General features: G+C 38.2%; 1 protein-coding gene across 1 annotated transcript in view; it reads right to left on the reverse strand.

Annotated features, from left to right (window-relative positions):
* The window catches only part of Pi4KIIIalpha (phosphatidylinositol 4-kinase III alpha), a 192,915-nt gene that overhangs the window by 27,655 nt on the left and 151,149 nt on the right, over nt 1-14,111 (reverse strand). The window contains exons 18-20 of the mRNA XM_089086118.1: nt 7,753-8,127; nt 4,811-5,091; nt 1,955-2,187 (exon numbers count right to left, since the gene is read on the reverse strand). Coding sequence (XP_088942244.1) covers nt 1,955-2,187; nt 4,811-5,091; nt 7,753-8,127 — 889 coding nt within the window. The remainder of the gene's footprint in view (nt 1-1,954; nt 2,188-4,810; nt 5,092-7,752; nt 8,128-14,111) is intronic.

Here is a 14,111-nt window from a genome sequence, read left to right on the forward strand (position 1 = left end):
AATAGACCTACCTTTCTCAATAAGGAACTATTTCTTAAGATGTAGTCTCTGATTTTGACCGAGTTTAGCTTCACTACTATTGGCCCTGATTTCAATCTACAAATGTCACGTACATCACCTCGACTTATATTGAGAGAAGGCATAGCACGGTTTAATAAATCCATTATTTCTTGCTTTACAGTATACTCGCCAAGGTGTTGCGGAGCATTATTATAAATGATGAAATTTGTTCTTTTCTGCTCTGCTTCGAGCTGATTGGCTCGCTCAGATGTGATTACTAGGTCTGATTTCACATTTTCCAGCTCTTTTTTAATTTCTTCATTTGTCTTAGCATTGCTACATAGCTGTGTACTAATGTTATTCATCTGTACTTGTAAGGCAGCAATGCTATCCGAAAGTCCAGGAATTACATTAACTTTCTCCAAAAGCGCTGGTAATAAATCCAATTTGAAATTTATTTCTCGCAAAAACTGGGCATTTTGCATTTTCTCGGCCTCTATTGTTTGGTTTGTCATTTTCACACTTTGGATCTTATCGATGTAAAAATGTAGTCCTTAATTTGATCTAGTATAGTAACAAAGCAATAAGTTATTTTTCTTGTCTTCAAAAAAGATAACCACAATTTTGGCACAAAGCCACACACAGGTAAAAATTGGTTACGCAAGCTGTCCAGATTTAATCCTGTATTTTATTAATGAGCAATCATTTTATTCAAACGATCAATTCATTTTTATTAAACGATATTTACCGAACAATCATAGGTTTAAAACTGACTGGTAAACAAAATAAAATTTATGATTGTTTTTATGATTATTGTTATTTCATAAGTTATGTCTAATTTTCTTGAATTTCTTTTGTAAAGATCAAATGTTCTGAAACAGCTTGCTTTCAACAAGCATTACTTGTGTGAGAAATTTTTCGGAAGAAACTGAAGACAGACGAGAATAAACATCAAATTTATCGATTACCAGAAAACTGCTCCACTGGACATCTGTATTATATCTTTTGTTTGATGTTCTGTGCCCACTTCACCGACATGTTTACAATCTCGTATATTCATTTACCGTAGTTTAATTTTGGGACAACATTTTCACTTGTCCTGCGCTTGCTATATATTTACAGATCATTTTCTTGCCATGAGTAGACTGAGTAGATATAGCACTCTCAAAAGTAGATTACTATTGCCGTGGTATAAATTGTGGAACTTGACAGATTCTATTGTTCCGTCATATAAGCACCGTGCTATTTCTTTCAGTTAGCAGTTAGTGTTTAGCTAGAATATAAAACTTTCATTCAAAGATATTTTCGGATGCACAGTAGTATCCATTGCCTTTAACTTCAGTATCCAAATCCAGAATAAATTTTTAAGCCACGTTTCACCCCCCCCCCAAAAAAAAAACACAGCTGCATTCGCCTTTAGCTGTATGGAAGTTACTTGAAACAATTATCTCGTGTTGCTGCCAACATTTATAAACTTATTTCAAGCAAAGCTGACAACATTTTCTGTGTCTGAGTGCAAGACTTACCAGATTTTCAGAGGTGAAGGTGTGCCTTCGAAGAGCCGACGGTCCCAATCCCCCTTCTTATACTAGTCAGATTCTACTATTGTATCACCCAAGTTCTGTGTTATTGTATTTAGCTAGTTAAATCCGAATTTATATTCAGATAGAGACCAGCGCTTAGTTGTTTTAACTTCGATATCTCAGTACTGAATGAGAAATTTCAGCCAAGTTTTGAATACCGCCCCCTCTCCCCTAATTTTTTTTGCTGCATTCAGTTTTGGTTATATAGAAGCTGCTAAAACACATTAGTTGTTATACTATACTCTATACTATACTCTATACTATACTCTATACTATATATACTATACTCTATATACTCTATATATATACTCTATACTCTATACTATATACTCTATATTATATTATACTCTATACTATACCCATACTCTTACCTCCAGCAACGCTAGCTTTGACGTGTTTCTTGTCTGAGTGCATAGCTTGCCAGAATTTCAGAAGTGAAATTGTATCTTCCAAAAGTTTCTGCTCCTTTTGCGTCGGGCATTTCACAGGGCCAGCGAAATAGTCCAAACAGGTTTGATAAATCCTTTCACGAAGAACATTTTTATTTACTGATTTTGGGAGGAGATCATCCATCTGCAGCAAACTAAGTCCACAGTGTAGCAATCTAAAAGTTTAAACAATTTATAAGCTAGCCAAAGAACATGTCGGAAGACAAGCATAAAAAAGAAACCGTATTATTTACTCTTTTGCGTGGACAGGAGAAAAAAATATTTTGCTCGGTTCCCCTAAACACAAAATTATGCCCCCCCCCCTCTTTACAAAAAAAGTAAAACTTGGAACTTTCAACTCAATCCTCTGGTCATGAAATAAAAAAGATATTGTAATTTTGTGATCTTTTGTGATTGTCAGGAACCAATTGGACCATATTAGAAAAAATTCTCTGGATAAATACCGGTTTCGTCTATCAATTGTATGGCTTCACCTGATCGAGTGTTACGGACAATTATATTTTAACCCCATTAATAACAATGAATTTAGAGGATCTTTGGATCAAGACCAAAGATCCTCGAAGAGGACCTATGGCCAATAGCACTCAATAGGTCGTCGTGGATATGTGCTCTTGATATTTTATGGGCGGTAGTCGGCAAGGCAAGACCCAAGTCTAAGCAAGTAAATATTTAACTAATTAAAACATTACAATAAATTATCATTTATTGATTAATTAATTTTTTTAATAATTAAACTTCAAAAGACCTATTTGATGTTATTACTGCTGCTACTAATGTTGCACCATTCAAAGTAGAATTACCCTATGTGCAAAATATCTTAGAATTATTCTTTAAATTTAGTTAAAACAAATTATAAACAAGACTTATTTTCAGCTTCACAATGCTCTTACTTATTTTATCAGAATAAAACGTATAGCCAAGAGCCTCTGTGTCACCAAACGTTCGTGTCTCTTAACAGGTGTTCATCACATTGGATAAGGCGACGACAAAATATTCTGAAATATTTATTTTATTACAAATTATATTGTGTAATATTATTACCGCCGTTCGGCTCAACAATTTCAGTTTAAACCAGTTTATATTCAACTGTTTTTCTTCACTGTTACTGACGAAATGACCTCTTCTATTTTAGTTTTTCCTTTCGTAAGGCTTGTCTTTCTTATACTGTCCGGAGATCTTTTAATTATAAATTCTTTTATTCTTATTTAAGAACTTTTCTGTTTTGAATTTTTCTGTTTTCTGTTTTTTTTTGTGATTCATCTTCTTTTTGTTTTTTATTCGCTTTCCTACTTTTCCTCGTTTCTTACTGTCTCTACCTCTCTATTGTAACTGATTCTTGTGGGAAAGATTAGTTTCTCCGATAAAATTTGATAAAATTCGACAAAAAAAAGAAGAAAAAAATTGTACCGTCATCTTGGTAACGTAGTTAACCTGTATTGTAAGCCGCGTTAAAGACAATGTAATTGCAATTACAGGAATACATCATGTTTCGTTACGTATAGTGTCCCCTCCAAGTACTTTAAACCATATGTTTGTTCTATATTTAACCATTGGTTTAAAAACTAAATATTTTTTCCGTTTTTTCAAGTCCTAGGCTATTTAGCCTTATAGGGAGCCACGTTAAAAATTATCATTGAATAGTTTTTTTACTTCTGAATGAATGTGTCTATCTATGTATTTCTACATCCATTATCATATCAACATCATGATTAAAATTCAACTACAATTAAAAAATATATGATGGTAAAATTAATTACTAATGAATTCATTTACCTATCTATGTAACTATAGATCTATTATATGCAGATGTATAAAAGCAGATCTATAAACTGTCCAAAAATTCAGGAAAACTTAGTATTTTGAGAGAGGCCTGGGCTCCGAGGTCCCCTCCCTTCTGCGTACGTCATTACAAACAACAAAAAAAGTCACCAAACGCTAGATGGCATTGCCAATTTTCCTTTTCAACACTATTACCTTTTCCCGCTCTTTCAGGTTTCACAAACTTTTTCTGAAGACCTCCTATATGCGAAAAGTAGCTATATTCAACACTTCCATAGCAGGGGTTTCACGTCATCCAATTTTAAAATAAGAAGCCTTCATTTGAGCGATTGTCTTAAGTTTGGTCCACAATTCTTTTGGATAAGAACTGTGGAGTCCCACATCCAAGAGAATATAGAGAATTTTTTTCGAGGGAAAAGGGGGGGGGGTGTTTATAAAAAAGATCTTTATGTAACGTATCTCAAATTTGTTTATATGCATTGTTGTTACTTTTTGACGAGTTGCGAAACAATTTCCGGGAAGGGACAGGCTCAACCCCGGTACCCCCCCCCCCCCCCGCCACTGGATACGGCCTTATTCACATCACCTGATTTAAGTTCATAAATGAGATAAATAGCGTTCGGTTGCTCATTCTGTTTTTAATATTTGATTTATTTCTTATTTTTTTTCCTTTCTCCTTGTTTTTCGGGCCATAAAACCCACTGGAAGAAAAATATTTATTTTCGTGTTATTTGTTTTGTGCATTTATTGTTGATAAACAAACTGAATTAGTACACCAGTTTAATATTCCTTTTTGATCAGACATTCAAAGAATTTTTTTTTTTTTTTAAGAAAGTTCAGAGGAACATTTTCGAGAATTTCGTTTTCAATACAATATACCATTTAGACAACAAATAATGGCGTCGCTCGGTCCGTCTTGCTGGACTAAATTTGCCAATGTCTGTGGGAACTTGGCCTTATAGAATATTTATTAGAAAAAGAACAGGCTACCTAACCTACCTAAACCGAACTCCACACGCAGCAGGATGTCTGCTTATATGATTCCGTCTTTCCCCAATATCAAGCGGTAAGCAGCCATGAAGCATCATGGCAAAGAGTTCAATATGATCTTGACTTGAGTATTTTGCCACTTCTATTCTTTCAAGGAAGAAACGGATCCAAAGGTCATGAGCAGCAACATTAGGTGGTCTTGGCTCGAGGATGCTGTCTTCATCTGCAGCCAATGGACTATCTTCAGGTACATCAAGGGAAAAGAGACCCATCTTCCGTTCAACAGTTGCCTACGAAAAGTAAGAATCAATACCTTGTGTTTTATATGAAAGGGCTATAATGCCCTTTCTAGGGCTAATTTATAGGACTATAATGGAAGAAACTTTAAGCTGGCTCGGCCACGTTTTGTGGATGAAGGATGACAGATTATGCTTATTGGCCATTCATCTGGGACCAAACAAAAAGAACTTAGCCCCTGAATGGAGTGGCAGGAGGTCATAAGGAAGGATTAAAATGAAATTAGAGTCTCATGTGAGGGGGAAAGGCTAAGGCTTTGAACATATCGGAGTGGAGAAGGAGCATGCGTAGCTGTGTTGACCTCAGGGGACTTGGTGCTATGGCGACCTGTTAGCAGTAGTGCCATTGGAGGGTTTTATTGATACTCACATATCTGAATAAAAAATTAGCTCCATATGACGATTGTCATCTTCTGTGGCTAATGGAGTGTCTTCAAGTACATCAAGAGAGATTAACCAAAAGTCAGTTCTTTGGAAGCCGGCTTGAGTCTCTTTGAATCGAAAATCGAGGAAGCAGGTTGTTTCAAAACCTCAAAAAATTTAGAGGTATCATTGGGATGTCGATTGCCAATTTCGGTTTTCAGGAAAAAGAATAAAGTGATTTAGACAGAGTAATAGTTACTCCACGTATTTAGGGAGTTTTCAATGTTTACAATGGCTATTAATAAAGCTACAACTATTCAAGCTACAACTTTTCAAGCTACAGTTACAGCTACAGCTTTACGTGTAGGAGGTTGCGACGTAACCTGGGCCAAAACACAACTAAGGCTTATTTTTAATTACACTTTCTTTTTGTCTGTATTTTTAGTGAAAAGAACTGAAAACTATTGCCCACTAGAAGCTTCTAAGCTTGCTTATTTATAGAAGCACTTGTCACAGCTGTCGCAAAATCTTTCTTCTTGTTTTCTTTCATCTGATTAAAATATCGGAGCTCGAATTTTGTTCTCATCACAGTTATAATTTACCAAGCCTTGTACTTTCTAATTAGAAGACAAAATTATTCTTTATGGTTTAACCAACAATAAGAGGTTGCTTAAAAGTATAGCGAAAAAACAATCATCAATTGCCAGAACCATTATGCTAGAAAAACGGAGGTTAATAGTAATAGATGGAAGAAAACGGGAAACTAATCTTTGTTGATATCCTGACCTCACAAAAACCGAAAATATAGTCATAAGAGCCTAACCTTTAATTTTTGCTAAGAATTATCTATAGCTGTTCGAAATTTTATTCAGGGATGCAGTATTTTATTTATGGACTCTCACGGAGCACCAGGACTAGCCAGCTTGATTAGGACTGTGCACGTCTGTGTTGGCCTCAGGTGGTTTGATGCTGCAGTGAGTTATTAGTAGTAGTAGATTTAGTTAAAACAGTTTTCCTCGTCTTTTACACAATGCAGAGGCTTAGGGTAACTAAACTTTAGGTTCACTCCCTTGCTGTAGAGCATCAGAAAACACAAGGATAAAGCTCTACTGTCCATTGATGGTACTTATGGCTTCGTATCAACGTTTCAGTTACTAGATCATTTTACAGGGACATGTAGCATCCCACTACCTCAGATCCTTAGTAAAATAAAAACTTCATTCCTTAAAATTATAAGTTTCAATCATGTCCTAAAACTACGAAAGAAAGTTCCAAGCAGTAACGGTGAAGGTTCTCATTTAGCTCAGGGTAAACTTCTGGCTAAGACTCTATAGTACATCCTGCACCCTAAAGTCAATTATAAGATCATCTATTAAAGTCAGATATTTTTTTGGTCTATTTGGGAAAATCCCAATTTTAGCCTGTTACCCTGCATTCATGCAGCCGTTATCCCAGTTTTTAATGCTTTAAAGCGTGCTCCTATTCCGATTCAAAATCTAAACTAACAGTGATACGGGGACCTAAGGACCGAAGTTAGCGAGAAACCATTGGGGAGAGAAGAAATCCCTCTTCCCTTGGAAGACATATGAACTGATGCCTCTTCTTGTGATGGGTTTGAATGAATAGATACTGCATACAAAGATTTTGACAACGCAAGAGGCAGGTTACCCAACTCGGTCAGAGAAAGGTTGCGTGCGCAATCTTAAAAGCTATGCACTAATTTTGAGGAACAAGAGAGTTTTAAGATTATGCAGGGCCAAATAATTAATCTTTATTATTCAAATTACCCCGTGGTAGCACAGTCGATTGATACTCTGCTAGACAACAATAGGCCCGGAGTTTGATTCCTGATACCACAAGGTTGGGTGACAAGCTGGTATCTGTCTCTTTAATAAAAGACCAAACAACTATAGCACCGATTCGGGATATTTTTATAGACATTGAACCTTGCCAGTCATGATAAAATACCGACATTATACTGCCAGGTTAGATTGATATCTACCAAGTGGAATAGTATATATCAAACTCGGTTCAGTCGGATTTATAAAATTTAAATACGTCTAACAAAGTATACAAATTGCGTGATTGGGTGAAAAATTGAAATAAATTAGCTCAGTTTAAAAGAAATTAGTAAAATTAGCCCAATGAATTTCGCAATTTGGGCTATTATAAATCAAGAAAACGACACAGTATTTTTTGAGCGGATTTTTGTTCTAAATTTAGGGCACAAATTCAAACTTTACTTGCCCAATTTTTCAGAACGAGCTAAAATGTGGCATCAATTCACCTCACCTTCCAAGCCAAAAGTATTTCTTCCAGTAGTAAAAACTCCAAGTCCTGTCTGGCCGACAAAATCCAATTCCAGCAGTCTATTGCCACCTTCATTGGAACCTCTTCGAAAAACTCAACCGGTACGGAACCAATTATCTTTAGTAACTGTCTATCAATCTTGCCCAGTTTGATGGCCAAAGCCGTAGCCAGCCAATAAGCTTCTTTCATAGCTACAACATTCCTGGATTTGACTGCAATTAACAAGTCATTAACAATTTTCTGACGATTTACATCACCATGCACTTCACCAGAGAACCTACTTCGTTGATTTGTTCCATCCAAGAAACGAGAAACGTCATTTTTCACTCGGTAGCTTCGTTTTTCAGTAGAAGGCACCTGAAATTGAAGAAGATGAAGAAAAGCCCCATTCTGAATAGCCTCTTCTATACATTTAGGTTTCATCTAACCTTTCAAAGAATAACACCAATACGCTAAATTTTAGATTAAATATATGGGTAGTATTCAAAGGAATGTAATAGAGGAGTGAATATAATAGTCCACTAAAGTATTTGGGAATAGAGTACTGTAACCGAAAGAAAGGGAAACCTGTAATTAAGAATCAAAACTTGTGTTAACTGGTTCTGGATTGGGTGTCAACGCTAGGAATAGAATAGTCCACCAAATTATTTGGGAATAGAGAACTCTAACCAAAAGAAAGGGTAACTTTTTAGTTTGGAATCAAAACTTGTTTTTAACTGGTTACGGGTTCGGTGTTGACGCTGGGGATAGAATAGTCGACTAAAGTATTTGGGAATAGAGAACTGTAACCAAAAGAAAGGGTAACTTTGCAGTTAGGAATAAAAACTTACTGTGTTAACTGGTTCTGGATTCGATGTCGATGCTAGGAATAGAATAGTCCACTAAAGTATTTAGGAATAGAGAACTGTAACCAAAATAAAGGGTAACTTTGGAATTAGGAATCAAAACTTGTTGTGTTAACTGGTTCTGAATTCGGTGTCGACGCTAGGAATAGAATAGTTCACTAAAGTATTTGGGAATAGAGAACTGTAATAAAAAGAAAGGGTAACTTTGTATTAAGGAATCAAAACTTGTTGTGTTAACTGTTTATGGGTTCGGTGTCGACGCTAGGAATAGAATAGTCCACTAAAGTATTTGGGAATAGAGAACTTTAACCAAAAGAAAGGGTGACTTTTGTAGTTAGAAATCAAAACTGGTTGTGTTAAATAGTTTTGGGTTCGGTGTCGACGCTGGGAACGGAATTGTCCACTAAACTGAATAGAATTTATTTATAACCCGTTGTAATGCACTTGACAAACGGAGTAAAGAGAAAAAAAAGTAGCAAAAAGAAAAAGAAGGACAAATATTCATAAAATACGTAAAAACTGAGAAATTTGTTAGGTGACAAGATGAAACATATACAAAATATCAACTGCTGTCCTACATAACGTTTTCACAGACCGATCTACTGCTTTAGAATGGGACTCCAGGGGTGTCGGTCAACTCTGTTGTTATAAGCTTCAATACACTTGTTTATCGAGGCAGTCGGGTCTATAATCCCGTACCTTCGCGTAATCCATGAGTTGCATGCCCAGGGGGACAAGGCAAGCAGATACTTAATATACCGAAAATAAATGCTCCGTAACGGCTTTCGATCTCTAGCTGTGAATGCTCACCAGAACGGTGCAAGACACAGGAAGTTTTGGAGCCCGCATGCACTGTAAGGTTTGATTAGCAGTTGGCAGTTGAGTCACAATTTACTGGCTACCAAGCTACCGTAAGCATTGGCTGTTCGACGGTTAAAATGGCGGATTAGTAGACTTATTGTTGTTTTTAGAGAGTCACCGATTGGGAGACCTAAATACCTCGTTTTGGACTTGGGGGCAACCGGCACGCCGTCGAGATTAACTGTAAATCCTTCCGGTACTTTACCCCAGTTGAACAGTACTACTTCCAATTTTTCAGGGTTAAATTTCAGATTGATCTTTGCGTATTTTCGAATATGAGTGACAAAATTCCTTTGAACCGAGAGTACTGTTCGATCGGGGTTAAAAATGTCATCTGCATAAGCTATAAGCGATACGTCGATCCTTTCTAAAATACACGAGGGGCTGGTGAGGGCTTGGGCATCGAGAATACTGTTATTGAAGGCAACTGGAGACGTAAGGGCTCCCTGCCCCCCTTTTCGAACTGATATTACTACGTGCGTAACAGTCCCATCAGGTAATTTGACTACAACACTCAAATGGGTATACATATGATACATGGCACGGATCACGCAACTATTAATTCCACGCTTAAACTACTCAGTCAGAATATGGGCATGAATCAGCGAGTCAAATACACGGCTTACATCGTGACTCCCTAGAACTAGTGATTCACCAGAATTATCGGCATCAATCAAGATTGACGAGAGCGCAGTAAGAGCATGGACGCACCCTAAACCCTGCTGGAATCCAAACTGGAACGGAGGCACAGGACATTTGTGTAAAAGCTCAAGCATAACCGGCGTTTCGAACACCTTGCAGAATGTAGTAGCAACCGTTATAGGCCGATAAGACGAGCACTCATTCAGTGGTTTATTCTTTTTGGGAACAGGAGTAAGGCGACCAAACGAGAATGATGCGGGAACTTTGCCTGTTATAAATACCATTTGAAAAAGGAGCGCGAGGTGCGAAAAAAGCGACGGAGTAGCGAGCAAAAGATACTTGGCACAAACATTATCACTTCCTCGAGAAAAAAGCTTTTCAATTTTGCGCACAGCGTTCCAGACATCTGACACAGAAACGATAAACATGGTTGGAACACCTTTTGAAAGTATTTCACCAAGATTAACAACAAAGGCATGCTCAAGTTGGGAGAGAGGTGCAGAGAACTTTTTCAAGAAATGTTGCTGCAATGCCTTTTGCAAGATACTAGATGTCGAGGCTGGTTTATCATTTTGCCGACGGATCAAACTCTTCCATAGTAACGCCGGATCATTTATAACCTTTTCTGAAAACTCAGAACGTATGGCTGCTCTATGTTTTTTTAGCTCTTTCGCGAAAAGACGCTTCGTCGAAATGCGAATTCGGTTTACAATACCGGTCTCAGGCCCAACGCATTCAATCGATATACCTAGTCAAAATTTAGACTTGTTACAAGCGTCAACTAAACATTGGTTCTGAGACCAGCCTTTAATCTGAGAGTCAGAACGAACTTTAGTATGGGGGACACATCATGCCTCAGCCTGTAGTAACGCATGCGAAACAAATGATGGATACATATTTACTTTGAGACGAGCTTCAGCTATAGATATGGCGACGGATGTTTGGAGCAGGTCGATAGGTATTTTATCTTCGAGAGTAATTCATCGACGCAATATTGGTATTGACCTACATCAGCCTTATTCCATTCGACAATGGTGCGCCATTTAGGTCGCTGGATTACAGGCGTACGACTGAGTGGTGCATTAATACGGAACGACAACGGTAAGTGATCAGAAGAGACAAAATCACGGCAAACATCCACAGCTAGCAAATTATCAAAAGTACTACTTGACACAAAAACGTGATCGAAGTTAGACACCGATCCAGAGGTATGTATATATGTAAAATCCACAGATTTCGGTAAAAGAGCACATTCACTTGGTATAAGACTGAGCAAAAGAGCAGATCGAGGGCTTTCAGGTTTAGTCACATCACAATTAAAATCACCCAACAAAATCCACTGAAGTTTATAAGCTTCGACCTTGTTAATACATTTACCGAGTTCTTTACACGCCATGGCGAACTTCCTTTCAGAGCCATTATACCTGTAATCGGTAGATAGGTAAACGTTAACAGTAACCGTTTCACCCACTCTCACTGCTAGAACACAATCGGAACTGGAAAACAGTTCAGGGTCTATATTGCACTGATAAGCGTGGCGAGGCCACCTCATGGACGTTCTCGTCGCTTTGGCTTCTTCGCTGGTACAAGATGGAGGATATACGATGGTAAGTTATCAAATATATTTTTACTTTCACTCGAGACAAAATGTTCAAAATGTTCACTCGAGACCAAATAATTTCTTCCGTGAGGCACAGTTGTTCCAGCACAGCTAATTTAGCACTCACATTACCGTTAAGATTCCAAGAGACTATACGCTTAGTTGTGCGAGACTCAGTCATTTCGAACTGTTAGCGGTGACGACTTGGCTGGCTTGTTCAACGGGCAGCTAGCGTGGTAGCACGTATGTTTGGCGCTTTGACAGTTCAGGCATCGCATCTGTTTTCAGCAAGGATTGTCTTTGTTTGCGCCATGGTCATTTTCAGCAGAGTGAGCACATTTTGGTGTACTTTTACATTGCGCAGCTATGTGACCATGTTCGTGACAATTATAACAGCACCTCGGAAGAAACGCAAAACTCGTGGATTCGGAAACACTCAAAACCAACTTAAACAGAGAGCTTGGTTGCAGAGTCGAGGGCTTCGCGACTTGGAAACAACAGCTTGAAAGATCGAGACATACCACATTGCTCTGCCTTTTCCCAACCAGCAATTAAACTACGCACATCCTCCACGCCGAGGGACTCCGGTATTCCTTTAATTATTCCAACGTATGCAGGAGTTTTCACTTTCGTATCGGATTCTGAGCTTTTAGATTTGATTCCGCACACTATTTTATCTGCAGTCGCCTTTTGAGAAACGGCCACACGCCATTCATTCTTACCAGGCCTTAGCTCAACCTTACTAGTTTAGGGCGAAACCTTACGGTTTCGCCATATCCTGACTCAATAAAATTCTTCCGTTCGAGCGGCGTTTTCACGGATGGGGGGTTCTTCACGACGACAGAGTAAGCCAGTTTCTGGCGGGCGGTTGTTTCACTTTAGGGGCTTGCCTGGCCAAACAAACGGAGGTCCGCTTTGTTCATTCGCTCCATAAAGCCATAAAAACGACGACACGTATCGTTAACTTTTGTGGTTATACAAGCACTAATCTCATCCCTACACGCTGGAACCTCCGTAGGTTCGAAGATAAGAAACGTTGGTAGGTTCCGCTTTTCTTTTGCCGAACTGGGAAAAATAATTTAGAATATCTAAAACGTTCTCGTCATCCTTCACGATCGACGGAAGGGGTCGGGTAGTCCAGATTTCTGTGGCAATAACTATTTTTCAATTAGAATGTCATCTCTGGAAAATAACTCGACAGCATGGTTGACAATCAGCTGGTGTTTTATACCAGTTAATATTGATCTGGATACAAAACTCAGTAACGCGTTCCATACGACATTGTTCTTATCCGTTTTCGCTACTCACCAAGCCACAGTTACAAATCCAAAAAACAAGTCCATAAAGCAAGCGAGGCCCGTAGCCAGGTTACGATCAATTATCTTGCAGGTATAAATCGGTTTATATGGGCACTCTCTGAGAACCGATCACCGACAGAGATCACCGAGAGCAAGGAAAGCGTCGAGACCGGCTCACCTGTTCCCTGCAGTATAAGGCTAATTAAAACCGGCAGGTGCATATACGGCGCATCCGACACGTTGTCTCCCCTCTTCCGCTTGGTCCCAGGCGATCCACGCGGTACTGTCGAGACACCTTAATAAAAGGTGGAAATTTGCTCCAAATAGGCTGAATTCTAGTAATTTGGCTAATTTTTATAAGATCAGCCTCATATTTTATGCTATTGGCCACCTCCAATCGGCAACAATGGGCTAAAATAATTGTTCCCAGGGAAAATCTCAACAGTCAAAATAACGAAACCAAAGATAAGCCGATTATAAATAAAAATCTTCAAATAAGCATCCACTGGGAAATCACTCACAATGTAAAACAGGGTTTTATCCAAAAAAGTGTTCTTTATACCACACGCTCTAGATCAAGACTCTCAACAAGTATTTGGGAATAGAAAACTGTAACCAAAAGAAATGGTAACTTTGTACTTAGGAATCAAAACTTGTTGCGTTAACTGGCTATGTGTTCGGTGTTGACACTAGGAATAGAATAGCTCACTAAGCTATTTGGGCATATAGTACTGTAACAGAAAGAAAGTGTAACTTTCTAATTGGGAATCAAACCTTGTTGTGTTAACTGGTTCTGGGTTCGGTGTTAACGCTAGGAATAGAATAGATAACTAAGCTCTTTGGGCATAGAGTAGGCATCAAGACTATTTGGGCATTGTAGTTAGGAATCAAAACTTGTTGAGTTAACGGTTATAGATTTACTCTAGACACTATGAATAGACTAGTCCACTACACTATTTGGGAATAGAGCTCTGGAACCGAAAGAAAGGCTAACTTTCTAATTATGAAACAAAACTTGTTGTGTTCACTGGTTCTGGGTTCGGCGTCGACGCTAGGAATAAAACAGTCCACGAAAGTATTTAGAAACATAGAACT

This window comes from Artemia sp. Qi Xiang Cuo, chromosome 3, assembly GCF_049724085.1.
Source record: "Artemia sp. Qi Xiang Cuo chromosome 3, ASM4972408v1, whole genome shotgun sequence".
Classification (NCBI taxonomy): Eukaryota; Metazoa; Arthropoda; class Branchiopoda; order Anostraca; family Artemiidae; genus Artemia; species Artemia sp. Qi Xiang Cuo.